The sequence below is a fragment of the Vulpes vulpes genome, chromosome 2 (assembly GCF_048418805.1).
Source record: "Vulpes vulpes isolate BD-2025 chromosome 2, VulVul3, whole genome shotgun sequence".
Classification (NCBI taxonomy): domain Eukaryota; kingdom Metazoa; phylum Chordata; class Mammalia; order Carnivora; family Canidae; genus Vulpes; species Vulpes vulpes.
This window is the reverse complement of record NC_132781.1, coordinates 93,849,763-93,867,249: the sequence shown is the minus strand read 5'-3', so window position 1 is coordinate 93,867,249 and position 17,487 is coordinate 93,849,763. Positions and strand designations below refer to the sequence as shown.

The window sequence follows — 17,487 nt, the reverse complement described above, 5'->3', positions numbered from 1 at the left end:
TCTCCGCAGGGCACCAGCCACACCACTGTGGTTCCCCAGGAAGGCCGATCCTGGCATCCCCGGAGGCGGCCACTTTCCAGGACTTACCTGGGCACCCCTCTCCTCATCCAGCTCCACTGTCATCAGAGCTGATGTGCCCTTCTCACTCACGGTCGACTGCCGGCCTTGCCAGAAGAAGTAGACACACTTCTCCTTGCCAGCTACCCGTACTGGGTGCTCTCCCTTTTGTCGACTTCCCACTGCAAACAACACAGAACCCAAGGATAAATGGCTGATAGGCCAAAAGAAGAGCAAATATATGGCTTTCTTCTCCAGGCTCTGTGAGGACAGTGAAGAAACAGCTTTTTGGGCAGAGGGCTAAGGAGAAAAACCATCCTTCTTCCAGTTAACTGACCCCGAGCCTCCAAATGGGAGAAAAAATGATCTAGTCTTCTCAATGCCCTGGGAGAAACACCTGTCATCCACAGGCAGGAAGCAGATCACTCCAAGTGTGTGACAGAGAAAAATGGTGGCTGCCAAGGCAGGACCCACGCTCCCCAAGACACAAATACATTTTCCATATTACACCATCCTTTTGGCAAAGGATTAGCTGGTAGAGAAGAGATACTGAAAACAACAGCTGGGCCAGCTTTAAGCACAAAGGGAAAAATTTAGTCTGTGAAAACGATTCTAGTAAAAAAACGCTCTGAAGTTTCCAAATTCTGTCAGAAATGGAAGAGATATATTGCTGACATATCACTTTCATAAACTAATCTGGGATTTTAATAATATCTGTCCCCAGGACTGCAGCCAGGATGAAGTGCTGGTTGTCCTTACTGTCTGGCACCTCCCAGGCTCTCGGTAAACACGAGCAGCCCATAGGACACGCATCTCACCAAAGAGCTGGCACAGAAAGTTAGCTGGTCAAGTGGTCACTTTAAAAAGGCGATATCTCACACCCTGCCTCACCGCTTCTAGATATATGCCGCATTCCAGACTCCTCTTGCTCGTTCATTCAACAGATACTCACTGAGCACTTGCAGTATGCCTGGGACTCTTCAGGACACCTGATAAGCAAGACAGACAGCTGCCCTGCTTTCATTCTAGCAAACAGATGAGCGAGATGGTTTCAGATAGTCCTAAGTGCTCTGAGGAAGACAGACGGGGACGCAACATAGAGGCAGGGTGAATGTTGATGGGATCCCCCGTTGAGGGAAGGCCTCTCTGAGGTGGTGACCAGTGACAAGATAACAAGGACCTGCAGGCAGACCCTTCTGGAATGAATGAGATCAGAAGACTAAGCTGTTACCTCCAATGTCTGCCCGGGTGGTCCCAGAAAGTGGTGGTCAACCATGGAAGAAAATAGGCAATTATAACTCTCATGCTTGTTGAAAATTAAAGATGATAACTAGATTCTCTGGTTCTATATTAGCTCAATTTTTCTCAGCTCCAGTCCCATTTACAATATCAGAATTGTCTTGAGGTTTGAAGGTAAGAAGAAAGTTCATTTATTTTAGGTTCTTAAGAGGCCAGGGCCCTATTTATTTTACTTTTTTGCCCTTTAGCAAAGCACTCCATGAACAGTTTTCATAATTGATAATAATAACTCTTACAGCACTTGCCGAAGTACGACCTTTAGTGCCATCTCCTGTGGACATGTATTTTGAAGTGGACAGAATGAAAGAGGAACCACTGACGAATAGGTTATGCATATTCACCGTTAGTTTGGAAGCCACTCTTTTGAAATTTCTGCCAATTTAGATAGGAACTAAACCTTGCCTTCGATTAGCAAATCCCATTCTTCACAGTAGTGAAAATCAGTATGTCAGCTGGGGAAAGAGATGCTTAAAATAGGTCACAGAAGTTGATACGTATCTTGGAATTTGTCAGCACTTAGATACACTAAATATATCCAAATTTCAATAATAAACAGTGTTTTATCACCTAACATCCTAATGTGGACTTCAGTATCTGTATCTAAAACAGAATTATTTTGGGGCACTTGGGTGGCTCAGTGGTTGAGCGTCTACCTTTGGTTCAGGACGTGATCCTGAATCCCAGGATTGAGTCCTGCATTGGGCTGCCTGCATGAAGCCTGCTTCTCTCTCTGCCCATGTATCTGCCTCTCTCTCTCTCTCTCTGTCTCTCATGAATAAATAAATCTTTTAAAAAATAAAATAGAATTATTTTCTTAAAATATTTCTTAATAGTTTTCAGTATTTTTCCTTGTAATTTTCTTCAGTATACCCAAGTTGAATCCTACACACAACTTTTTCTTAGTTCATTAATTTTTAATTTTAGCAAAATAAAGATTAAGCTTTCATTGGTAAGAAATTACAGACTGTAACCTTTATAGCCTTGATCAGATGGCTAATTTAAAGTGCTGATCCATCGTACCTCAAAATACTTTCCAGAGTATGTCTGTGACCAGTAGTTGTGTTTAGGAGTAACAAAAGACTGCGGTATGAGGAACTGCTCACGGTCAAGTGGTCTTACAGCTGAATCCCATTTACTGCCTGCCTGCTCATGGCAATGAGACCTGTATCATGCTCTGGAGCTGCCTGGCCTGGTGTCACTGGGTCCCTTGCACACCTTGTCCTTACTAGCGAGGGCATGCGCATACCCTGCTGCCCTGGACACGGTTACTGGGGCAGGATCCAACCCACCCCACGAGGTCTCGGGTCTCCCTTCCCTGGAGCTCATGGTTCACTTCCTAAGGAGTTTTTCTGTGTGCCTGTGCGGGCTGGTGGGGGTCCGCCAGAAGGATGACGACGGGACTGTCTCTACAGCCGCTGGTTTCTGCAGACCTGGTCCCAGAAGAGCTTCCTGAGCTCCAGGTTCAGTCCCATTTGCAAGGACGGCCCTTGTGGGGTATGAGTGTAAAGGAGCTGGACCGCGGTCACCGCAGGGGCCCTGTTAATGCCATTGGGCTGTGCTTCTCTGCCCCCAGGGGGACCATCTGGAATCTGAGAGCTCCCTGCTCTAACTTAATGCTCTGCAGCTGGACTTCTTCAGAATTGTAACTTAGCTCGTAAAGATGCTGCTGGATCTGGCTGTGAGATGTACATTGTGTTTACTGGGAAGAAATACAAGAAGTATTTATGCCAAATCATTATTTCCTAGAGGCCTCCGAGAGAACAGTCTATGAAGGCCTCAGAAATCTTAGATTTATTTCATTTCAATATTGTTCTATTTATTAATTTACTTTTTTTTTCTTACTTCTTATAACTAACAGGTAAGGAAATGACTGAATTTCTCATGAGAGTGACTTGTTATTACTTTGGGTAGATTCATGCTATCACATCTTCAAGTTAAATACAGTAATTTTGCTTTTGCTCAGGACATCCGTGATAATTATTTCCTGTACCTTGTGAGCACATGTCAGGCCCTGTGCTAAACCTGATCCATACCAGATTATAAGAGTCTGTGGGCTGCATATCATGTGTTTTCTAGGTGAGAAAACTGAGGCCCAGATAGGCTAACTCACTTTACCCACCTTGCATAGCTGCTGTGTAGGGCCTGAGAGAAGATGCCGACCCCAGCATTCCCATTCATATGACCCTGGCCATATGAATGGGAAAGGGGCTTGCAGTATCCTGATCCACTACTAGCTCTGCAACTTCAGGCAGGTGACTTAATCATGTGTCCTGTTCCTCACCGAGAAATCAGCATAATGACTGAGTACATCCCATGGACCCACAGGGAAGCACTCAACTAGCGTGAGCCGCAAAGCTGCCAATGCTGTGCCTCGTGGGCTTAGTGGACCGACAGCTCTGGGCACAGCCTTCTGTCCTTCTGGGCAAAGCCCATCTACCAGCTGCCTAGGGAACAGTTTGCTGGGCTCCCCCACTGCCAGCAGAGCCAACCTCAGGGAATCCGGCTCTCCTCCCATGGCATGACACGGTTGCTTCTCCCCACACTTGCCTTATTGTCATTTACACTAAATGCTTCTTGCAGGCAGGGTCTGATGTATTTACTCACTCCCTAACATAAGCATCTTACACACAGAGACAGAATAGGTGCTCAGTAAATGCTGCCAGCTGATTAACAGACTTTAGGTCAATTAGGCAAGAAAGCAAATGTTTTTACATCTGTGGGCGTCTGATCAGCACATGACAGCCTCCACCCTGTGGCCCCAGAGCAGCCACCGCAAAGAGATTCTCAGGAGCTGACAAATCACAAAGTTGTGACAAACTCTGTCCTAAGTGGTGGGGCTGAGGGACACTGCAGAGAACTGGCTACTTCTTGGCAAGGAAAAAGGATTCTCTCTCCAAAGTTCACTGGCTTTCCTCCCTCCCTGCCTCTAGTGCACAGCACACAACTGAGTGTTTCGCTTGAGTGTTTCACTGACAGGAGCCATGAGCAGTTTGATTATATATTTATTCAATCAAATCCACAAAGTGTGTTAGTGTTCCCAGCCTCAGAGGAAATAGCTTCTTTTATTTTTAATAAATCTTTTGTGCGTTACTACTACACCATTTGGTTTCAGTTTGAAGTCAAGCAGATATGCTTTACTTAAGACTTTAAGCAGCAGACAGCCACATGGTAAATATCATTTGGAGGCAAATCATCACTTTCCTAGAAAACCTCTGGGAATGGGGCAGGAGAGAGAGTGGGGGGAGCAGAGAAACCTTACTGTGCACGTTTCATTTCTATAAGGGAACATGACCTTTGTTAGCAATGCTAGGCTGTCAGGATCTATCCTTAACATTTTCTAAGTGGTTCTCAAAGCGAAAGATCAGATTGGCGCACAGGGAATGGGTCCTAAGAAGTACTAGATTCCCAGCCCCAGAGCTGGGGTTACGCCCTCTTGGTCGGAAGAAAACGGTAAGTGCTCACTAACCTGCGGTGCTCACCATGTACTTCCACTTGACCACATAGGCATCTCCCTCGTGGAACTGCCCGATGCTCTGTTTGGGGAGCCTGCTGTAGTCAAATTCTAGGATGTGCCACACATCCACAGACACACTGGCGATCTCAAACTGCCTCCTGTCATCCCCATCCACCAAGCCGTAGCCACGACCAACATTCACCCCATCCAGCACAGTGCCGGTTGTGGCCTGGGGTGCTGGCACCATCCGTGTCACGTCATATGCCTTGGCTTCTGCCCTGGGATCCTCCTACAAGGTAATGTAAAAATGGTTCAGCGTGGCCCATTTCTACAGCCATTTCTTGTCACACTTGCTGGGGTTTCACTGTTAATGGGACAGCGTAAAAGTCAGGATTTTCAGTTCTGTCTCAGCATTTAACCATGTTCTGGGGAAAGACTATGGGCCCTGAACACCCAGCCCACTACAGTGAATCGGACACCTATAAACCCACGACACAGGCAGAGCCACTTTTCATCCAGGAGGTAGAACGCGATTGGAACCCATGTGCTGGACTCCCAGTAAACACTGGGAAGGCTTTTAGTTTCAAGGCCTATTTTGTTGGGACCTAAACCAAGGCCTGACATTTAAGACTTGATTACCAAAAGTACCTTTTGCTGGGTGAGTTCGCCGGCACTCTTCTCATTAGGCCTCTTCAGTTCCGTCCAATCCAGAAATTTCTCTTTGAACAAAATCGTCTCATTGTGTTCTGTAAGTCTCCCGAAAATTGCCCAATCCGGTCGCCCTTGTCCTTTTCTGCAAGGGTGGGTGGGTGGAGGGAGCAGATGGGGAAAGAACCGAGAGTAAGCCACGTGAAAACAAAGGAAAGGAATGGAAAACAGACCCACGCGGCTACAGAAAACAACCCAGAAGACATTAGTGGTACAGAAAATGAATGGTTCCTTTTATCAGGTAAGTGACATTTTAGTATTTCAGCCTGAAGCCCTCCAAGGCCGTGTATGCATGGAGCTGATGTGCCCGAGGCAATGTGAATCCCGTTAGGACTGGACTTTGCTTTAATTCTGGCAAACTCTTGCATTTGGGATTGGCTGGGCGCGGTGCACGGGATCGGAAGCTGGGCGAGGGCAGGGCCTTCCTCGCACATCTCCCTCGCCGGCTTCACTCACGTGCTCAGCCCCCTGCGGGCGTGCACCGCGCCGATGTCCCATGATGGGCAGATGGGAACCAGGCAGAGCTCACCCCGAATTCCCGGTTAGCTGTTCCGGCGGAGCCCTCCGGGTCCAGGCACAGGTGAAGACCTCTGTCACTAAAATGGGCATATACTTCCACTGATCATAAAGAGTTTCTGCATGTGCATTTCTAGGCCGCCAGACACGACGGCAGGCGGGGGCAGCACGATGACACGGGAAAGGCAGCAGCATGGCCCGACCTGGAGGCCTGGCCCCGCCTCAGGATCTCAGAACTCAGAACCGCTTGGCCCACAGGTAATTCCGGAAAAGGCCGAGGGGAGGAAACAGTGGCTGCTGCAGAGGGCTCATGCGGGTACCGCTCACCCCTCCAAACCGATCCTCCGCTGGGGGCGGAGAGCCGAAGGCCTGCCCCCCACCACGACACTGACGGGCAGTACTTCCGGGCCGGCGGCGACCTCCGCTCCACCACTTCCTGTTCGTCACGACCACTTCCTGTTTCGTCACGCCTCTGGTCCTGACGTCACGGCCACGGCGCCGCAAAGAGGCTGCCTGTTGCCAGGGAGACTGGCGGGGTGGAGCACGAATACACACACTTCCGCCTGGCACGCGTGTAGGGCTGTGGGAGCCGCCTCTCAGCAGCCGCGGGGAATTCAGGACTCCCCGGCCAGGCTCTGCTCTTTCACAGCAAATGTCTGCATGGCTGGTTCTTTATTATGAAGTCTACTCTGCAGACGCCCGCGCTCGGAGGCCTATAGCAAGAGCGCTTGGGCTCCGCTTTCTACACTGATCTTGTATGCTGGGAGGCAAGCAAGCGTGAGGGTGAAGCTAAGAGCGGGAGCGGGGCTGGAGACCCCAGAGTTCCAGCCTCCGCACGTGGAAGGAAGGGCAGGGTGCTTCATCTTGGCTGCACCTGGAACCCCTAACAAACTCTTAAGACATAATGACGCAAGGGCCCCACCCCACGCGAACTGAGAACACACCACTCGGGCTGGCGCAGGGGCCCGGCCTGGCACGTGCATTTTTTTAAAGCTCCTCAGGTGACTGCGATCTGGGATGTGGAGCAGCAGTGGGTTGGGGGCTCGTTCATTTACTCCCAGATTTGTGATTACGTCACTGCTACATATGTTATCCATCATACGGATTTTATGCTTTGGCACTAGTTTTTCTTTTATTACATCAGATAAAATGCTCTTTTCAGCCTTAACTTCATTCCTTAAAACACTAATGCTACAGGACCAATTTTATCTTAGATGTCCCAATTCTTTAAAATGTTTCCCCACATTGACATAACTTCTGATGGTTTTCATAATAATAAAATCAATAATTTGATTTTAAAACAAAACTAGATAAGAAAGTTGAAATTTGTAAAACGTTAAAGCCCGGTTGCATGATACTCAATGTTCTGTGCCATTTGGTGGCACATCCATGTCTAATCTATTGTATGACACACATAATAGCACTTTTTTCCCCTGGTAGTTAAGAAAAACAACAACAATGTAAGAATTACTTTCCTTGTGATCATATTTCTTAGAGTTTGTGCATATTCTGATTTGCCAAAATAAAAAAAGTCCAGTGCACTGTAGGAAACATTAAAATTACAATCATTATTTCAGTACAGTATCCTCTCTCTCACAACCTGTCCCTCAAAAGGCAGAGACATCTTCTACTGCCGAATAAATGGTAAGTCCTGGAATTCAAGAGCTACACTAAGAAGGTATGAAATTACAAGGAGATGTGTTGCTTTTGCACCTTCAGATCAATGGCGGAATTCCAGGTCCTGGGAAGCTTTTCAGATCAGCATGTAATCTGCTTCAGCAATTGCTACTCATCTGCCAGGACAGCACCTGGAAAGCCGCAGGTGGGAATAATTTGTGCACCTCATGAAATGAGATTGGACACAGGGTCCAGAAGACTACAGCAACTATATTTCCGCATCAGTTAGGCAAAAGCTAAAGACATGTTCTTTCTGAGAATATTCAGGGCACTGCCTGCAATCACTTATGAAAAGGAAACCCCACAGAGTGACAGTAGGTGAGCGTGGTGGGAACTCAGGCCCACTGACAGCATCTGCTCACTCTTCCATACCATTGGTAGGTGACGGAATACCTGGGAATAAGCGGATTGCATTCTCCAGGATCCAATGGGTTGATGTCACAGTTCTCGTAGTCAAAGGTTCCGTTCCATAAGTGCTTTGCCAGTTGAAATGCTATTTTCCGTTGCGCTAATGTGACTTCTTTTCCATGCCACACGTACACTTCACTACCAAAATCAAACACCAGTACCTGGGAAGATCACAGAGAAGAACAGGTTAACTTCAAAGTCATGCTTGGGTTGAATCAGGGTCTGTACTGACAGTGAGTCAAACTGTAATGCAGCAATCTATACAAACACGAAAGGACCGCAGGGTGTGACCAGTGGGTGCCACTCTGCCATGCTACCTCTGCCATGTGGGTGTGATTTCTGTCTTGTCCTACACTTTCAAACTCCGCAGCACTTCTAATTCACAAAAGAGTTATTTAACTGTGTCTTCCTATCTTTCTTTCCTTCTTCCTTGTCTCTCTCCTTCCTTCCTTCCTTCCTTCCTTCCTTCCTTCCTTCCTTCCTTCCTTTCCTTCCTTTCCCCCTCCCTCCTTCCCTCCCTCCACATATAGAGGCCACGTCTTAAAGGCCAGGCACCGAGGACCAGTGAAGTGGTCTCCCCTCTATACAGTTTCAGGACCCTCCAAAGCAGAGACCATACCATACTTATATTTATAGGACTTTACTAAGTGCCGAATGAATATGTGAATGTAATGCTATTTCTTATTTCCATGCCTATGGCTTATTCTTTCTTCCTAGAATAATTTCTTCCTTCATGTCCAGCAATCCAAATCCTATTCAACTCCTAACTAGGCTCAATTGCACCTTCTGTTTAAAATTACTAATTATTTCTTTTCTATGATTTTGTTTTCCATTTAAATGCCCACGCGTATCATACAATCCATCTAGCTTTGGATTACATTCTTTCTAATATTCTTCCATCCAATGAAATTTAAGGTTCTTTGTGTCTTTTTTTTTAACTTTCACAATACAGAATGGTAATGACAATGTATGTATTTTTTTTAAAAGATTTCATTTACTTATTCATGAGAGACATAGAGAGAGAGAGAGAGAGAGAGAGAGAGAGAGAGAGGCAGAGACACAGGCAGAGGGAGAAGCAGGCTCCATGCAGGGAGCCCGACGTGGGACTCGATCCCAGGTCTCCAGGATCATACCCTGGGCTGAAGGTGGCGCTAAACTGCTGAGCCACTGGGGATGCCCAATGTATGTCTTAGTAAATATTTACCCATGGGGAGGAAAAAGCTAGTATATTACCTGGCAAACCCAGATTTTATATGTAAAAAAATATATACCTCTATTTTTCCTGAAGCTTAAGGACTGAAAAAAATTTTATTTAATGTTTATGAAAAATCAAGAGATAGGGCTAAGGAGTATTTACATTTTATTCCCTGGTTATTTTGAGATATGATTGACACCTAGTACTGAATAAGTTTAAGGCATAATGACTTGATTTACATGTATCGCAAAATGATTACCACAATTTAGTTGACATCCATCACCTCATACAGATACAAAAAGAAAAAGAAAAACGAAAGAAAATAAAAATTTACATTTTGCCTAAGATAGAAAAGCCTTCAATGACCCATGCCTCCTCTGAACAGTATTCTGAAGTCTATATTCGTATTTAAGATGGAGTGATGGTTTGAAATCACAAGTTAATATCCTTTAAAAATATGTCACTGTTCAACAACAGGCACAACCAACCACTAACCAGTGTTTCTCCAGCACTTCCGATCTATTTTATCAGGCCCTGTGCAAAGTGCTTTCCTGGGGAGGGTGGCACCCACACACTGTACCTCTTTTGACTGCAGAAGGGAGCACTTGGGAATCTTTCCCCAGTAGTCGTCCTCAGGGACCAGTTTGTCATCCATCAGACGGTAAATGCAGTTTGTTTCAATTATGGCTGTTTCATAAAGTTCATCTTCTTTTGGGTCTCCGGCAGCTTTGGAAATGAGAACAACACAGTATGACATTTTACACTGAAAAGTGGCTGGTTTAGAAGAATGAGGTAGGAGCTAAGAAAAGTCTCATGATTCTCTGAAATACAGTAAACTCTTACACTGGTAACTGGTTTGGCCACCCAGAAGCTTCCAGAAGTCTTTGGCCGCATGAGTGTGTGTATTAATTCCTTCTTCGATAGTTTGGACATAAGTAGCTCTACAACCAAGTTCCCTCTTTGTCTGAATTAAACTTGCAAGTTCCGAGGCCTGGAAAAAAGGAGGAGCACAATTACCTGGGTAGACAAGCCTGTGGTGAGGTGGTGTGGCATGTACTGAAATCAGAAGATATGGCGTGTATGCCAGGAAGACCATGTGAGGCTGCAGGGGCTGCAGGCAACCGGTTACTGGGTATTTTCAGCAAGGTTGAGAGAATGGAACAAAAGGACCAGAGGTACATTTCTCTAGAGCAACAGTTATTTTCAAATTCAGTAGATCACTCATGAAGTTTTTTTTTTAAATACCCATTTGCTGGGCTTTTCCCATGAGATTCTCCATCAATAAGTCTGTAGCAGTTTTTTTAAAAGATTTTATTTATTTATTTATTTATTAGAGAGAGAGAGAGAGAGAGAGAGAGGCAAAGACACAGGCAGAGGGAGAAACAGGCTCCTGGCAAGGAGCCCGATGCGGGACTCGATCCCGGGTCTCCCGGATCAGGCCCTGGGCTGAAGGCGGCCCTAAACCACTGAGCCACCTGGGCTGCCCCTGTAGCAGCATTTTTTAAAGTGATGTGCCAGTTCCTTTTTCACACAAGAGAATAGAACTTAAAAACTGGTGAGATAGGTTATAATCCTTCTAAAACATCCCACTCAAGCACCTAACAAAGGCTTGTTTGAGAGACATTTGACAAAAGAAATACTGCCTCTCCCTTCTCACTTGAATGAAACATCAGGCATTTGAGAAGCCTTGTACAGATCTAGCAACTGGTAGACATTCTATCAGTGTATAAAGGAGATGCTAAACTGAACAATTTTAATTCTTCAGATACCAACCTTTGCCTTTTCTATGACATTTGCAAACTCTCCTACCCACACGAAGCAGTAGTGAGGGGAGAGCAGGAGGAAGCAGTCCCCACTGTTGAGGGACGAAGCTCGAGGTTCGACCAATCTTGTCTGCACATGTCTTCTTCCTGTAAGGCAGGAGGCCAAGAGTCACCACCTTCCCAGAGAGGAGAACTCTCCAAGCCACAGGAAGGACCAGGAAGCACCCCTGCTACAGACTCTTGCAATGCTAAAGATTCTCGTCTACCAATCCCAGTTCCATGATGCAGAGGGTAGAAGGGGATTTCTAGTGATGGCCTTCTGGATTATTCTCTCTTGTTAGCACTTTCCTAAATGTCACCATGTGTCTTAGGATCACCACCGGTGGCCTTTTACAGCGTGTGTGTGGATTACTTAAGTTCCCGCCTCTAGGAAAGTTAGCAAATGTGCTCCTTTCCTCCTTTTAACTCATCTCCTGGTCCCTTCTCTGCACTTGGCCCACATCCTACATTTCACAGCCCCCGCCAGCCACTCCACAGGTGAGGGCCTGTCCTCCCACAATGTCCTCTTCCTAGGGGTTTTCACACCAAACCCAGGGCAGTCTTAGAGGGAATCAGCTTGGAGGGAAGCACTGCTTTGGGCTGCTTCCCACACCTTCTCCTAAATGACTTGATTTAAGGCCTTTCCACAGTCATGCTGAGCTTGTCGCCTCTGGTCAGAACTTGGGAATGGAGGTTGGTTATTTGCACTTGTCACTAGTCCTCCAAGTGCACTAAAAAGGCCAGGGTCATGCAGAAACATAGTAACACCCTCCATGATGGATATTCCATCCATCTTCCCTGTGGTGATTTCTCTAGAATTGCTGCTGGGAGGCAGCTAAGTTTCTCCTCATAACCCAAGGCCTCTCTGTTGTCTCCCTTGCTATTGACAGAACAGGTGCTGGAGCGGAATTTAGATCAGCTTCATTGGCCTCTGCTTTCCCTGGATTCCTTCTCTAAGAACTGGCATCTCTGCCTCTGGTGCACACTGAGCTTGCTTACCTCAGCGAGGAGAAGTGAGTGCAGAGAAGTGAGTGCAGAGAAGTGAGTGCAGAGAGTGAGTGCACGTGTCCCACGTACAGACTTAGGGACAACTGGGACTGCATGATAACATGGTGGTGGGCCTCCCCCTGGGTAAGGGGAGGCGGCAGTAGAAGGTGAGCTTCTGGAATGGGGGACCTGGGTGCAAACTGACCTCTGCCACTCAACGGCTGCTGTGACCTCAGGCACGTCACTACCCTCTTCAAGCCTCAGTGGGTAGACTATCTCCTGCTTCACAGGATTTTGTGAAGCTCACATGACAGGAGGTAGCACAGCACCTGGTACACAGTAAGTTCTCAAAGAGCATGCATTCTCGCCCCCTTACTCAGGACTCCTGCTGTTACCAGACTAAAAACTCTTGGTCAATGTGTGATTCCTCTCCAAGGCTCTTAGGTACCTTTAATCTGTAACAACATCAGCTTCTTGTAGGGTACCGCGCTATTGTTGGAATTCTGTTCGGTCAGGTTGACGCTCCGCAGGCTGATGTTGCTGAAGTTTTCTTTACTGGCTAAGCCTGCCAGAGTGACTTCTGAGAAGTTGGAGTTGGAGGACACTGGGAGGGTTTGAATAAGGAAAAAATGGGGAGGGAGAGCAAGATGGGCAGGTGAAATGACAATGTTTACAGTTAGAGGTTCATAATCAACTTTTTCTTTGAAAGTTAATCTGGGGGAGAGAACATCCCCTGGTGCAGTTATAGATGCAAGTTCAACGTTGAACCACTGTACTCAGGATTTAACTCTACGGAAAGTATCAACTGCATGTGGACACATGGCACACCTCACCTTGCAGGGAGACAAGAATTGAGGAACAATGTGGATCAGCTATTTTAGTATGACATCAGGAGCTGGACACATGTTGCAACTCCACTGAAAGCTGATATAATTCCTAACAATGTTTAGATGTTAATGCAAGCACTCTCCCGAGGAAAACCATGAAATGTCTTTCAACAAAAGTCTCTATACATCAAAAAGCAGGTACTCTTGTAGGGATGGGTTAATCCTAATCTTTTTCCTGGAGGCAAAGTGATCAACTAGGTAATCTCTTGAGGTCTTCCGCTCTCAGAATTAACACAGTCATAACAAGATGCTGGGTTTTCCATGTACACCAACAAGTGTGTACTTGTCAATCATCACAGAGCCACCCCCAAAACCCCAAAAGTGGAGGTAGAGGAGGTAAAAGTGCTAATAAGCCTTTACTTCTTCACTGATTGCTTTAAAAAATGTCTGTGCTAGAGAGAAATTCAGAGAATTATTTTGCTGGGATTAGGGTCTTACGCTGCTTGACAATTTGTATGGCATAGTGGTTTTGAAATATCTTTCCTTAGTCAATCGGTTACAATGAAAAGACTCAACCACTTCATATAAACACATATTTCTAAGAAAACTCTAAGCACATAGGTTTATGAGTGCTAGAGGAAAATACAAATTACAGCAAGAATATTCAAATAGCAAGATGGTGTGTACCATTAGCTCCACCAAGAAAACCACTGTTTCAGAATGAGGGACCCCACCTTATCAGGCTGAGGAGAGCAGAGCAACTCAGCCTGAAGTGGGACACACAGCCTAGAGCTACCTCCTTGCTCCTATTTACCACTCTACTCCAAGGCCCCTGTGCTACCCAATCCATATCCCCAGTTCCGAGGCTCTTGTCAAAAGCAATTTGGTAAGCATTGGTTTAGGCATGAATTAATAACATGAAAATCTAGGATTAGGAAAAGCAGTAATTTGGGACATTTTCTCATGAGAGATCAAATGACTTGCTCTCGAACAAAAGTGGGGAATTACTGTGTTTGGGCTCCACAGAGCTGAATATGGGCTGAATTACAAAGCCCAGGGACACCTTCTCCTCCAGTCTCTTAAAAGAAAACTCAGCAAAACAGGATAATTTAAATTAACCAAGAGATGCTCCAACACTATTAAGAATCTCTGTGAAAAGCTTTTCCATTCTAGGCAAGTGTGCACGTGTGTGTGCAAATGTACTCATTTTTATTTGATGAGTGTTTTCTGAGCACTTGATTGGTGTTAGCAAGGTAGAGCAAGATTAAAATCGCCTCACCACCAGTTGGCAGGCACAGAGGTGGGGTGGCGGTTCCACATACTTACTCTTTTCTACTTTCATCCGCTTTGACTCCATGAAGGCAACGTTTAGTCTCTGCTCCGTGTACTCCTGAAGGAGATCTTCTCTGGCTGCCAGCATTTTCAAGGGGTTTCTGGAAGCCTGAACCCGGCGCTTGGGCCTAACTGCGCGCTTGTGCTCGGCCACAGAGGAGGTCAACCTGCAGAACAGAGCGGAGCTGAGGCCTCGGTCTGTATATCAGCCATGCCTGGTCTCTTTGGGGGTCTCTGATTTTATTTCCTGATTTTGTTGCAAGTCTTAACAACCCCTCCTCCTGCCCGCCATTCCCTGACAGGGAGACACTTGAATCTCGGAGCTGGGGGATTCAGCCCCCTTTAGTCCGAGATCCCAGAGGCTCCTCTGATGCCACACTGTGTGGTCTCTGCCTGGAGGCTCCTCTGGCAGCTCCTTCCACTATGAGATAGCTCTGAAAGGCAAGTAGTTCTTCCACACCCATGGACTTTTCCTACTTTTCCTGTTGGAATATTATATATGTCTACTTCTTCTGTCCCTGGAGAGCCCTACAAGAATTTACAGCCAGTTGTTGCTTCTTGATTTCTTTTTCCTCTAGACCAAACTTTCATTCATTCATTCATTTATTTACTTATTTATTTATTTGAGAAAGTGAGAGAGAGAGAGAGAGAGAGCATGAACAGGGGGAGGGTTAGAGAGGGAGAAGCAGATTCCCCATTGAGCAGGAAGCCTGACTCAGGGCTTCATCCCAGGACCCTGAGATCATGACCTGAGCTGAAGGCAGATGCTTCCTGGACTGAGCCAACCAGGTGCCCCTACACTTTTTTACACAACATTTTTTCAGTTTCCTTACAAACTCCCTCACAGCAAGCCCCCTCTTAACCCTTTGTGCTTTTCTGAAAAGTAACCATGGCTTTGAAGAATATATGGAAATTAAACAGGTCCAAGAGGCCAGCTATGACTGCCATACACTCACACAACTCTCTGGGGCAGACCAGACATGGGGAGGTGGGTGATCCAGTCACAGGGTTTCCTGACAGACTCCACTGCTACTCTCAATTTCCAACTGCACAGCTTCTGTGCTATTATATATCAGACTGTCCTCTGTGTGAGAGGGTGCATATAAACAGTGATATGCTTAAATACATAATGATTCAAGCAATGACATTTGGAGATGAGAAATAGTTAAATAACTGTGTATGCAAATATGCTAAATATCATTTAAAGGTGGGAAATGACAAACTGTTCATGTTTTAAGATAAAAAATTGAGAAAAACTGAAAAAAAAAAAGCAAGAAATTTATTTGGAGCAGCTTACAGAAAAAAGCATGATGACCACATGGTCTTCTTGGAGAGATGGTCACTCGGAATAAATTTGTGGGGAATAGACAAATGTGGTAGGTAGCTATGGGCTTAGCCTGCCCAGTGTCTACTCTTCCTGGCTTCTGCTAAGGAAACCTTGACATGGGCTCTGGCTCTGAAGGGCATCCTGGGACCAACTCTGGCCAATCGTCATCTTCTATCCTTCTGGCTACAAATGATTGCCTTTGGGCTGGACTCAGACTGTAGAAAATCAAGCCTGGAACTTGTGCTGGAAGACACTGCTGAGAAGAGAAGCTGCCTGTGCTGGAGTGGCCAAGTAGGGAGCCGACAAATCCACAGCTGGGATGGCCAGCTTCCACCACATGGGCTTGGCTGGAGCAAAGCAGCCCAAAGGAAAACAGGAAAGAGAAATACATCACTCTGAGGAGCCTCTGGAACCTAGTTCACACCTGCACTGCTCAGGGAGTGAACCTATAAATCCGTCCACAACTTTCTTTTGCACAAGTCAGTTTGACTTAGATTTTTTTCTGGCCCCTGCAACTGAAAGAATCCTAAAACCATGACTGCTTTCCTTAGATGGCTCAGTCATGATCCTCTGTGAAGAGAGGCCCTTGGTCATCACTGAGAAGACTCTCAGATCTATTAATTTCATAAATTATTGCAAGTTAAGCAATATGCTTTATTTGCTTTATTGATCGTCTAGCTAGTTGTATGAGTCTGAGCCCATGTGATCCAAATATTTTTCAAAGTTATGAGTAAGAGTTCAATATGACAAATGAAAGACAGTACAGAGACCTCTGGCTAAACTTATGTTCATCTAAAAATCTGCAAAATGATATTCAATTATGTGAAAAAATTCAGTGGCATTACTTTTATGGGCCAGGACAAACATCCGTGGATGTTTGCACATCTGTTCTGGAGCGCGAGTGTTTTATCTACCCCACAGCATCACACTGTCTGGCTCTAGAGAATAATCATGACACCATAATGAAGTTCTACGGCAGAAAGAGGTGGTGGTGAGAGAAGATCCTTGTGGAAGGACTACATGAAGGCTGATGGAGGAATCAGCCCTTCTCAGTGGGTGAAAGACAGAAACCAAAATAACTCACTTAGGGGCATAAGGATCGAAAATGACATCGAAATCTTCGTCTAGCTCCACAGGGCTTCGTGGCACAGTATAATCCATGCTGCGGTAAAATCTGGCAAAGGTCTCGTCATCATCCAACTTCATCACCTCTTTAACAGATTTACCGGTGACAGTGAGTACAGTCTCCTGCATCCCACCAACTACAAACAGACGGAGCAAATACACGACATTAGATCTGTGTCAAAACACTACCCCAAATATGCTTCACAATAGCTTCAAAATTACTTCCCCGCTCTGTTCCAGGAGTGGGGAGAGCATGATAGTGACACCCAGGGTTCTGTGGATGCTTCCTGGGCCTTACTTGACTTTTCACGGAAGGACTGCCCATCCCCATCTGAAGCTTGCACCATGCAAGTGGTAGAAGAGGAGGCACTGCAAGCCCACTGAGTATTTCTGAACTTGTTCCTTTTGCTACTGCAGGAAAAAATGGGCTCAGCCTCATTCCAGATCAGGAATTGGCAAAAACTTTTTCTGGAAAGGGTCACATAGTAAACATTTGAGGCTGTGCAAGGGAAGCTCTATGGCCTGTGTTGCAAGCCGTCAACTCTGCTGCAGTGCAAATGGACTCTTCACAATTCACTAACAAATGAGCTTGACTCTGTTCCAAAACAACTTCATTAACAAAAACAGGTGGAGAGCTGGATTAGTTTACTGACCCCCTGAGCTAGATCACCATAACATCTATGTAATAAGCTTTGAATTGTTTGAATTCCTTGCCTTGTCAGTTTAGTTATTACATTAAACTTTCATGTTTCTGGTATAAAGTGGTTGTCTAT

At 45.8% G+C, this 17,487-nt stretch overlaps 1 protein-coding gene across 18 annotated transcripts in view; it reads right to left on the bottom strand.

The window, feature by feature from the left end:
* The window catches only part of SVIL (supervillin), a 153,978-nt gene that overhangs the window by 13,163 nt on the left and 123,328 nt on the right, over positions 1–17,487 (bottom strand). For all 18 annotated transcript variants that reach the window (XM_072749284.1, XM_072749271.1, XM_072749273.1 and 15 more), the window contains 10 exons: positions 16,674–16,851; positions 14,257–14,429; positions 12,552–12,707; positions 11,088–11,224; positions 10,158–10,305; positions 9,895–10,040; positions 8,105–8,280; positions 5,459–5,603; positions 4,823–5,099; positions 88–239 (listed from right to left, as the gene is read on the bottom strand). In XM_072749284.1, the coding sequence (XP_072605385.1) occupies positions 88–239; positions 4,823–5,099; positions 5,459–5,603; positions 8,105–8,280; positions 9,895–10,040; positions 10,158–10,305; positions 11,088–11,224; positions 12,552–12,707; positions 14,257–14,429; positions 16,674–16,851 (1,688 nt within the window). The remainder of the gene's footprint in view (positions 1–87; positions 240–4,822; positions 5,100–5,458; positions 5,604–8,104; positions 8,281–9,894; positions 10,041–10,157; positions 10,306–11,087; positions 11,225–12,551; positions 12,708–14,256; positions 14,430–16,673; positions 16,852–17,487) is intronic.